We start from the raw sequence: 12,744 nt of genomic DNA on the forward strand, positions 1-12,744 counted from the left end.
GCTTATCCAATCTAATTACGAAAAGATGATTGGATTCATAAAAAAAGTAAGTGAGTTAAGTTAGGTAACCTATTTGTAAAAATAATGTATGTCTATTATTTTGATCACTGTGATATTTATCATACAAATAACTTGTAAACAAATATGAATTAACCATTAATAAACTACAAGAGTAGAAAAAAGATAACCTTCTTTGTAATTAAGGTGTAATATGGAAGCAATTTTAAGTGGATATTTTATATTCCACCCTTCATTAAGACCACAGCGAATTAATTTTAACTTTGTATTTTACGAGCATAACATGAGAACGGTTTGAATAGAAAAATAAATCATTTTTTTTTATTCTGACACGCTATAGCAACTGTGTTAGGATCGCGTGAGGTGTCAAATTCCGATCCGTAAGCACTAACGATAATAATCGCCATTACGAAAAAAACTAATACAACACTAAAATTGGTAGAGGCGGGCACCAATCAAAGCCTGCCTTCTTCCCGCGCTCGTCTGTGATTGGTCGAGACGCAAGAAAGGGGTGGCACCAAGTGGGCGGCTAAAATGTTTAGGGCTGGCTACATTCAACTGTGGTTATCGATAAATGAGTTTTTACGATGCTTTTTTTGTTTGTTTTTTCGGATGATGGATAATTTATGTGTTAAGAGTGACACGAGTTCCGCTTCGTGTGGGAAGCGATTTGGCGGTTGCTAGGGCGATGGGCTTTGATGTTAAAAACAATTTTTGTTCTACAAAATACACTCGTATAACATCAGATACATGTGTTATTAAACACTTTTTATTGAATACAAAATAATGTAATCAGCATGAAACATATTATTTTCAAACAAAATCTCTCTTGGTTATTAGCGTTAAGTGTAATTACTAATTACTGTCATAAATGTTTGCAGTTTGACAAGACGCACATTTTTATTGTAAAACTGGAAATGGAGCTGAATGGAATTTTTAAAAGCGTGAACGATATAATTAGAAAAAATTTGAAGTTTTTCACTTTCCCCAGTTTTCAGTGTCAACATGTGTTTTTGATAAATAAACCTGTATAACAATTTGAATAAATGTACCTAAGTATTGACTGTTTAATTGTTTACAATAGTTTATCATAAATTGCTGTTTTGTTTGGTTATACTTTTATTACGTATTGTACTTGTTTACATTGTAACTAGGGAACCAAACATTTTAAGAAAGGACGTATTTTCTGTATTGTAAGCTTTTTTAGTCGCGTTGTTCACTTAATCTTGTTAGGGGACAATCTGGTTAGCGTCATTCATTATTAAAATTCAAATTTCTCAATTTCTATTTCTAATTTTTCTCAATAAATTATAGTTTCCGTGTCAGCTTAGTCCAGCATTTTAGCTAAATTTAGAATTATTTACCTATTGCCTAAAATTATCAGCTCTTAATTGATTTTCAAATTTCAACCCGTATCATGACAAAAGTAAAATCAAACCTATTTATTCAATACGACTACAAAAGTGTAATTGCGCTTAGCGCAAAATAAAAAAGGCCATAATGAAGCAGTCGCCTTCCACGTGAATAAAACCGCGGGCGCGCGCTAGTTGATTACGAAACAAAACGAAACGAAAAACAATAAAACGTTTGCGATGAAAGAAACCGGTGGCCGTAATAAACGGGATCGAGTGTTGGGCAAAAAATAAAAAAATAAATTGGGTCGATGTTGAGATTATTTGTACCGTTTGATCACATCACTATTTATTTATTGATGTTTTTGTAATATCGGAATTACATAACTTGTATGTTACATCGTTTTAAATGTCATAATTTATACTTAATAGGTACATAGGAAATAAATATAGATTTAAATATTTTAGTCGAGTAAAGTATTATAATCGTAGCGAGAGTGGCAGCCGTATCTAGAAAATGACGTGATAAAAAAAAACAAATGCCCGTCTGTACACGTCAAAACGATCTCAGTTGCAATGCCGCTACTAAAGTGGCATGACGCCGCAGGAGGTGTATTTAAAATCGCTGAGCGACCGGTATCGCAAAACGGCGCTCTCACAATGTAGTTGGCGCGTAGTTACCAGGCGAGCATGAGTCAGTGGGAGGTGTTACCTGGGTACTGCCAGAGGGGCGCGGCGGGCGCGGGCGCCGGGGTAGGCCACGCCAGTGGGGCGGGGCGGTCGTCGCACAACACGTTGGCCACGCCCACCGTCATGGCCGCCTGCGCTGTATCTGCAATGAAAACAATGCAATGTTTTACTTGATCATTACGTAATGAGTTTACGATAAATACGAATTTTGTCATGATTAAAACATTCTGTACAGCTGAATTTTGATCATATTCGCATCATATTTGTGATCGTGGGTTTGCATATTATATTATTACGGCAGCGATCAACGTGATTACTCCGTTTACATGACTGGGGAAAAGATTGTTGTTTTTTATCAATATTAATTAATAATGAAAAGTAAAAAACACGGTCGTTTCTAATCAGTATAATTATACAGCATGCAATTGTCCTGAAAAATTTATTTATTATTTATTTATGTATCGTGAATCGTGATGTAACATACATTTGATAAATCTACATCGATTACAATGAAAATTAACTGAAATCAACGCTACCGTCACGTGAACGGAAGATTCGTCGTATCAAAATCAATAATCATCTTTTGCGTATTCATACAAATCTAGAATTTCCCTATAGCATAGAATAGTTTTCTTTATACTGTGCCTATTTGGTGCCTATGGTTTAGGTTTATACGAAAATATCAAAAATAATTATCCTATAAATATTAAAGTTCTATACCTATGTGTTTTGTCATTTGTGCTTTACGAGATTCAAAAGCTACCTAGCAAAATTGTTGTTATTGAACCAAGATTATTATAATATGGCATAAATTAGGTTCCCGCGTAGGTACGTCTCATATATCACAAGGAAGCCACGTGTAGCTACCTACTAGTGTTACCTACACATCTCGATACATTTTGCGTTGCGAATCGGAACAAATTATTCAAATTCTTTCGAAATATATGATATTTACTTAGTCCGCGTCTCCGCACTTTCCTTATTAAAGTTCTATACCTACCTATGTGTTTTGTCATTTGTGCTTTGTCATTTGTGCTTTGTCATTTGTGCTTTGTCATTTGTGCTTTGTCATTTGTGCTGTAAATTAAGATTTTTTTTAATTACAAATAAAAATACAAGTCAATAACTGCGTTAAAAACAACCGACTTCCAACTTGCACATTTACAAATACAGACAAAAATGTTCATAAAATAAAAACTACTGGGCCTATTCGAATAAAATTTTTATGGGACCAATTCGATACCATCCCGCATCGAACAAAAAAAGAATCACGTAAATCGGTTCAGAAACCTCGGAGTAATCGGAGTACATACATAAAAAAAAGCATACCGGCCGAATTGATAACCTCCTCCTTTTATTTGAAGTCGGTTAAAAATGTATGATAAATCGGTTTTTCTTCGTTTCTGGGTTGGTGAAAGCTCTTCTTTCCTAGGCAAATAATGTTACCGTAAACTTATAAATACTGTTAGATTACAATCTATCCTATGCGACTTGCGAGATCGTAGGTAAGATCCGTAAAATACCAGGTGGGTAGATAGTTAGATACTAATGCTTACTTACAATAATTATTTAACGCATTTTTTTTCGAAAGATTAATATTGTCTATCGATGTGAAACCGCATTCGGTATGATAAGATGTAGCAGCCCTTCTAGCTAACATCGAGAGACAAAAAAAGGTATGATGGTATACCTACCTAGGTTAGGTAAGGTTATGTTGGTACCTATAGTATCTGTTTTATAATTCGCGGCTTCATCGTTCGTATGCACCTGTGACCTGACGGACGTTATAATTCTACTACCTACCTAGTACCTACTACAAACGATGTAGACTAAAAGAAATGCAGAAAAACGATTTGATTATGTATTCATAATTTAATAAAGAATGAAACTTACGTGGTTTTGTAGGTATTTTCTTTTAGTATACCTATAACTTAACATACGAGACTTCTTTAATTTATTTATTCTCACAATAGGTAGGTATTTTTTACGATGTTTACCTAAACATCGTAAAAAATACTGAATACATATTTTATAGGTACCTACCTACAAAGGATCAAGCGGGGAAATTTGTTTTTAAATAGGAAAGCTGATTTCGCATAGGTAAGTACTACATAGTAACTACTAACTACATAGGTAAGTAGGTACCTATGTAAATTGTATTAAATAGGTAAATTAATAAATTTATATCAATTAGGTTATAAACTAGCTACCGCCCTCGGCTTCGCTTGCATTTAACATTATTGCGTGACAGTCGTAAATAAATGTTTCGATCTCCTACATCCTCCTAGATCACATCACATCAACGTTTGGTGAGACAAAAAAAAGCCCGAGCCGAGTGTACCTATGCCGAGCACACGTGTCAGAAGTGAAACTTCTTTGGCAATATTCACAGATATGTACCTACCAATATCGTGTCGTACCTACCTTGAAATTTCACTCTCTTTAACGCGTTTAAAAAAAGTTTCATTTAAAAAAGTACCTAGGTACCTACTGTGCTATGTAGGTATGTTATTTTTCAAGATTTATCTCATCTTTGTTCAAATTTTCAAAACAGCTGCAGTCGTTTAGATGCGACAAATGATCCTATACCTACCTAGCTGTAGGTAGGGTGTACCGTAACATACATAAATAAATGAAACTAATCACAACTTTCTGCTTACGGCAAATAATTTACGAGTGGAAAAGACAAACTCGAACACTGCAGAGAATTTTAACATTTTAATTTTATCAGTTGTACCTATTTGTTTAATAATATGGTTGGTTACCTATATCTATCTTCATAGAATTAGTCAAATTGAAAATTACATAAAACTATAGGTACCTATGTGTATCGAAAATTAAATTGATTTTAAATTCCTAGACCGTTACCTAGTCGTGGCTGCGATACATTTAGTCAGCTGGCATTTTAGGTCTTGATAAATTAAAAGACTGCATTGTCTGTTCACTATCTATTTCGTATTTTTTTATAGGAACAAAAACAAAGTTTATTCATAACTACACCTAATTTATAGAATAGTCGATTCTCGCGGAAAAATAATACATACAATAGTGCAATAAAGGTAATTTATTATAGTTGTTATATAATGAATTATCATAAACAATTAAGAAATAGAACTTTATTAAATATAATCAAATCAAATAATTATAAAATTAATATAATTATTATGAAAGAACAAAAAAATAAAGCGGCTCAGATTTACTTCTTACGAAACAAAGTTCCCACAAAGACGTAATACCGGAGCGACAGCGGCGCGCGGAGGCAAAATAACAATTACGACGCGAAGCCACGTGCTGGTATCGCTTTCTCTGTCTTGCATATACATATCTCTCATTCATTCTCCGTACGTGCATAGAGCAATTAATAAACAGTTGCTTTTATATTTTATTTGAAATTTGAAATCTAGCAATACTTTGGCAGTTAAAGCTAATAAGAACTCTATGGATATTTGTTTTATTAAAATGAATGCTAAAACATAAATTGATTTTTTTTTATTTATACATACCTAACAAATTAATTGTAAAAGTTATTAACAACTATCCAATAGATAAACCAGAAAATATTAAAGCATGTTCGATAAAATTATTGCAATGCACCGTTTTATTCCATCAGCAAAATATATAAATTGACGATATAACGTTTACTCTGTATTTTTCTACTCTGCGGCGTACATATCAGTTGACCTTCAACGCAAGCTATATCTCTACTGTTTTATCTTTAGCATTCCTAACGTAAGTGCCTCTCGCTCGCACTTACACTAGTACGCGTAGATACTTAAACACACCTCCTGTGGACTGTTGTCAGCCTAGTATCACGCGCGCTGAAGAAAAGGGTTTATCCGACGCCAAACGACACTAGAGCCCCTAGGATTTTCCAAAAAGACTAGTTTTCCGCAAAAGCTTTTAGAAAAAAAGTTTTAGTGTAACTACTAAAAGTTCTTACTCAAGTTAGATGAAGTACAAGCATAGTTAAGAAGTTTCCGAGCTTACTTTTCTATCAGCAGCTCGGTTTTATTTTCAAGTTTTAATCTAGGGCAGTTAAATATCGTCGCCATCCTAGAATAGCAACAACGTGTTGCGTGGTTATCGTAGTGAAGCGTAACGTAAATTCAAATAGAATCGTCGCGTCCGCTGCGTCGCAACTCGCTGCCCGCATCTCTGATTTAACGCTAAGAAATTTATAAACTATTTTAACATGACAACATTATTTAATATTTTATAATAAAATCCTAAAAAAATAAACATTCTGAATCAAGAGTTCTTATAAATTATTAATTATGTGATTATGTTCTCCTGACATCTCCCATGTAGGAATAGAATAAAATTGTTAGGCACGTCAGTCAAAAAAAATCATTTTTAAATTTTAATACAAAAAAAAAGTAAGAGGGTTACAGAAAAAAAAAACACCAGGACATCATAAGATATATTATGTATATGTGTGTTTGATTTGATTAGATTATGTGCAATGCAATTTTTTGTAGAATAATGAACCATGAAGTGTGTCAAGCTATAAAAATTAAAAATAAATAGGGTATTAAAATTTTATGTTATATAGTACCTATATACAGATTACAGAGACCGCGTACAAAATACAAAAGAAAGGAATTTATGACCAAAAGAAATTGCTAAACTGTACTTAGTCCCGTTTACAGATTTTTACGATACCTTTAAGAAAGTGGTTGAAAAATATTGACCAGAACCAGAAAGGGAAGGGATTAAAAACGTATTAAGTCTACTTTATTGGTATTCAAAAAGGTTTATAGTTTAAAGCTCTTTTCTACAACAAGTGAATAGGTATTTGATCGAACATAATAAACACATTCAAATGAAAGTGTAAATACGTACGGATTATGGATATTAATGTAAAGTGCAAAGCTTGGGTAAAAATTAAAAAAATATAATATTTAAAAGTCATTCGAATCACCTAGCAAAATAAAAAAAATATGTATTTTCTAGTCAAGTTCGATTCATTGTTTGCAAAATAAGAGAATTCACCAGGAACTCAGCAATGTATCGTAGGTACCGTGGAGACATCCCTCGGTCCGTAGTCCGTACAGGCCGAGGGTCGCGACACGCGAGAGGGAGAATTTCTTGTAGGGTTTGGATATGCTTTTACTGCATAGGGTTCACACATTATCAAAATTGATAGTAGTTTCTATTTAAAAGCATTTTTAATAATTCCTGACGTGCTAAATAGGAGAAGAAAATAATATGCAGTTTGTTTACTTCATGAGACAAATTTAAATAGGTAATGTATTAGCTCTTTAGTAGAGCCAGATATATTAGCTCCTTTTTCTCTTTAATTATTTATATTATTAAAAAAGGAAATTCAGCATTATACCATACATGACTAATCATTATTAACGTATACGTAACCAAACCGATGCTTTATGTAGGTACCTACCTAAGTAGTTTCGAATATTCCCTGTTTATTGTTTACTGAAAGCGACGCGCGACGCCTTTTAGAATTCAAATTGTTTGGATGTTTTCGCTTAATCTTTTTACATAAAATGTGAAACGAATATCCACCGATAATAAATAAATATTGTTAATTACGTTATCTCGAAATAGCCAGCCCTAATCTCCGCCGGGAAGCACGCCAAATGCTTGTGACGGGCGGCTGGCCCCGAATTGCCGCGACGTGATTAGAAATACTCTGCCATCGGCCTGTCTACTATGTTAGTCATCTCTATCTATGTTATGTTTATCTGGTATTTGAGTGTAATGATAAAACATGAACGTTTATTAATTCTGTTATTTAGTTTTAACTGCTAACCGTACTTTAAAAGTATGTGGGTATCCTGATTATAATTGGTCCTATATAATAATTCTAAGAACAATCAATTTCATATGATCGAATCGAATAAATCGACATTAAAATCGATATTTACAAATTCTCTTTAAATTTATTAAACTTTAGAAGAAGAATTCTGATCAAATTGAGATCCTTTATTCCAATGTAAATTTAAAACTATTCAGCTTTGAGTCAGCTAGGTAAATCCTTATTTGATAATGCGAACATCTTGGTGAAATCAAATTGATACTAGCTTGGTTGAAATGTCTTAAATTTCCTAGAAACTATAAGTACTTTATCCTGCTAATCTAGACACGCGGCAGCGTGTCAAGCCGAGTTCAAGCGAAGAGAACTGGCGAGCAGCAGCCGTGTGTATATTTACACGAACCATTTCGAGCCACTTTTCACCCCCTTATAACTCGAAAACTATTTAAGTTATATAAACCAAATTTGGTACATATCAAGAGGACCTCAAGATAAACAAGAACCTTAAATTTCATAAATACAGATTAAACGGTTGCGTAGATATTAATATCCAAAAATCGCAATTTTTAAGACTGACTGACTTATAGACATATACAAAACCTAACCCACTTCCAGATGACCTAGAAAGTTCAAATTTTGTAATCAACTAGGTAATAGTGAGTGTACAAAGGAAAAAATCAGAAAATACTGAATTTATTTGTATTTAATTTTTTTTTTCAATGACATTAATTTTATTTGTATGGAAAAATGGAAAAGTTTAAAAAAATAGAAAATAGTATATTCACCTTACTAGTCTTAAAAAGTAGATCAAAACTAATCAGTGGCCGAAAAAATTTTTGAAATCCATCAATAAATGACTGAGATATAGATTATTGAAGTTTACATATTTTAGGACGAAACATCTGTAGATTCGAAGCGCCTCTGACATCACACTCACTCGCGCTAGTATCGCTAGGACGGATTACTTCGATTGCATGATTTCTTTATTCAAAACTGTTATTAAACGTAAAATAAAAGAAAATTTTAATAAAAATATTGCTCATACAGTTAAAAATAATATATAATTTTACATATTCACATTTATTTATTCTTTATTTATGAGTATTAGTTTTAATTTCAGTGTAAATAAATAAATAAATAAATAAATAAAATCTTTATTTTGCTTTAAACATGGTCTTCAATGGTGATACAATTATATTAATAAAGCACAAACATGTTCAGCCAATATAAGCATGCAAAAATAATTACCATAAATGGTGTAATGGAAGAAGGCTTCGTCGAAGGTCGAAATGATTTAATTTGCGTAATATTAATATGAGTGAAACATCTTTAGGCGCGTTTAGAGTAAAATTTCAAGATCGCGTCATGGCAATACCGTAACGTCATGGAGTAAGGCGACGATTCTTCTACAACGATCTTTGCATCTTGGTAATAGTGTGTGTACAAATTCACGCTGGATGTTTAGAAAATCATGTAATCTTTTAAACAGAAAACGAGTTTTAACAATTGCAGAAAATTGCAGATAATGACGGGGCAATGTGCGCTGACATTCATAACATACAAAAAAATATAGAAAATAATACTAAACAAACCATACAGAGAAACCGCAAGAAAAAAAATCGTATATAAAAAGTATTATATTTATAAAGTAAATCAATTTTGCAGAGTAATTTTCTGTACAAAAAGTAATGATATCCTATCAAAAACATAAATGTAAAAATTGGAGCCGAGTTCAATCGTTGACTTAATTTGCCAAAAAAAGAAATGAGATCTAAATGTGTGCCAAGTTCTGCAGACAGTCCAGAAAATTTACAAAGATGTATTAAGTTCTTAGGTTGACTGAAAACTCAATTGTTTTATTTTCCCTTAGAGAACAATGTTTATTCCAAAATATAACTTTTTTAATTTGAATAATATAATTATTTTCACAAAGCAAACAACTAATGACCTATTGAACCCCATAATTTGATGAGGCTAGTTTTACATACTGTTTATATTTTGTGAGGTTCTAAAAACTAGCCTCATCAAATTATGGGGTTCAAAAGGTCATTAGTTGTTTGCTTTGTGAAAATAATTATATTATTCAAATTAAAAAAGTTATATTTTGGAATAAACATTGTTCTCTAAGGGAAAATAAAACAATTGAGTTTTCAGTCAACCTAAGAACTTAATACATCTTTGTAAATAAATTTCTGGACTGTCTGCAGAACTTGGCACACATTTAGATCTCATTTCTTTTTTTGGCAAATTAAGTCAACGATTGAACTCGGCTCCAATTTTTACATTTATGTTTTTGATAGGATATTATAAACGCGAATGTTTGTTACTCTGTCAAGCATAAACAGCTGAGCGAATGTGTTTGGAACTTGGTACAAATATAGATTATAGACATACATATAGACAGCCGGGTACCATACGATACGAGTGACGCCGCGGGTTTCACTTAGTATCGTATAGTCTAATAGAACATACATAAATAGTGTTTTTCCAAAGCTCATATACCTACACGATAATATTGGTTCATTAGATTGTACCTAGGTATATGTTATATTTCTAAGAAAAACCACAACGTCCGGAAAACAACAGGTTCAATTACATATTATATTTATTTATCCGTGTTGTATGATTTTGGTCATACAGCGTAGTTAATTAGGCAGATCTATGAAGTTAGACGTTTATTAATTAATAAGTTATTGACAGATTTTATCTATACTAATATTATAAAGAGGAAAGGTTTGTTATTATGTATGGTATGCGTATGCGATATGGTACCTTTTATTGCGAAATATGTACCATTCAGATAAGTATTACAAAAAAATAATATTTTTTTCCCATGAATCTTCCTATGTACAAGTCTATTATGATAGCATTGATTTACTGTTTTTACTAAATTTGACATAAAATTGTATATTATGTATTAGAAATAGATCCGCGAAAAACAATTAACGAACGTGGTAATTATTATTGTTTGGGATAGGTGTGTTTCACCAGCGCTGTTTACATTTATTTCGACACCCTCAAGTTGTCGACAATTAATTATTGTGCGACTAGTGTTAATAAATCAAAAATAATTCATATTTCTGTCATGTGCCCCCAGTTGTCGACCACTCGCTGCGGTTTCACTTCTTTGTTATCGTATCAAGCAATAATGATCTTTATGACAGATACATAACGATCGTTTTCCTTTAAACGTTATCTATAAATGCGTCACGCTTTAACAATAACCGCGCTCCTTGAGTTTATGCGACCCTAGTAGTTGAAAGTCAACCTTATTCTAGTTGGTATAGAGAAGAAAGGCTAGAAAAGATTAAAAAAAAAAGTAATATAATGTGTTTTTATTGCAAGCGTTTGAGGGTCGCAGGGGGTGGTCAGTTTGAGTCGTGGATATTGTCTTTATGTACACAAAACCGATGATAATTTTTTTTTATTATTAAAATATTTACAATATTGGTGTCGCAACAAAAAAACACAATTTCCTAATACATACAGTTCCATAGGTACCTCCTAGTCAAATATAAATTAGGAAAAGTCAACAATTCGACTTTTCAACAAAAATATACGTTACCGTATCGCATGTCTAACGTGCATAAACGCACAACTCAAAAGGCGAATTGAAAAAAAAACGCTTGTAAAATTCATGAAGCTATAAAAGCTGGTCGACGCGCAATTTATCGTAATTGTGAAACTCTGATTAGCATATAATTGGCTGGTTTTTGCTTTTCGTACGATAGCTGTTACATCCGCTGCGATGTTATCTATTTCGTGTGAGTATTGCAATCGAGCTGATTAGTCGTAAGTCGTAAGTAAGACGTCTTGTACAAGGAATGAATGAATAAATGAATTATGAATGAAAAGCTAATTTACTTTGTTCTTTATTCCACCAGTGTCGAGTTGTTCATATTTATTTGGTAGCTTTCGACGTAATATGGTAAATTAAATGTTTTGAGGTACCTAGATGTTCATGTTCGCTATCACGCAATAGTTTATAACTTGGATTAACATTTAAACCATTGAGCCCCAAGCGGCCCGATCGGTCCCAGATACAAGAGATTTTCTATTGTGTCTGGTTCCGGGGCCTGAGTTAATAATGCACTATAAAAGGAATGGACAATTAGTAATACCTATTACGTTTTACAAAATACATATATTATGTATTGTGTAATGGTATTTAACAGTTACATTTAAAAATGCAATTGTTTCTGGTACATTCAAGACCATTAACGTTAAGGAAAACTTATTTATTAGAATAATGGGAAAACCTTTAAAGGAATTTCTTATACTAGTGTTAGTTGTTTTTCCGTATATAAATATATTTTATAGCAGGTTATAGAAACGAATATTGATTGCTTTTAATTAACCACAATTCAATTTAAATTCATAACAACAAAGTATAAAGATTATTCATTAACCAATAAATCTAATAACACGGTCCATTGCTATTTTGATGTTACGTTTGGATAAGTAAATAAAAATAGTTCATTAAAACTTTACGTGTGAATTATAACAAATAAAAATAATAATTATCGTGAAATCGTTCCATCGATCATTATACAACGACAGGTGGAAATTTTACGTTTCCAGCTTGCTAGCAATCAGGTTTTTACTTATTGAGGTTAAATATTTTTATGGAAAATTGGTTTGGAATTTAAATTAGTAATAAATTCGTGACATAAATTATTTTAAATGAGTATAAAAATTACGTTTTAGCTTTTGCTCCTTTTAAAATAATGACTGACATGTAAACAGAATAGGTACCTCCCTACTAAACTAAAAATCTTTTGATTTTTTAATATAAAACTTATACATAGTCGAATCACAAACGCAGTAGCTTAATTTTTTCAACAGCTCTATATTTAATGGTACCTGAAATGATTTTCCGCGCATTTAAGGTACCTTTATAACTATACT

At 32.2% G+C, this 12,744-nt stretch overlaps 1 protein-coding gene across 1 annotated transcript in view; it reads right to left on the bottom strand.

The window, feature by feature from the left end:
* Positions 1–12,744, bottom strand: part of LOC123695511 (protein winged eye) — a 102,255-nt gene that overhangs the window by 10,529 nt on the left and 78,982 nt on the right. The window contains exon 8 of the mRNA XM_045641386.1: positions 2,083–2,202. Coding sequence (XP_045497342.1) covers positions 2,083–2,202 — 120 coding nt within the window. The remainder of the gene's footprint in view (positions 1–2,082; positions 2,203–12,744) is intronic.

Source organism: Colias croceus, chromosome 11 (genome assembly GCF_905220415.1).
Source record: "Colias croceus chromosome 11, ilColCroc2.1".
NCBI lineage: Eukaryota > Metazoa > Arthropoda > Insecta > Lepidoptera > Pieridae > Colias > Colias croceus.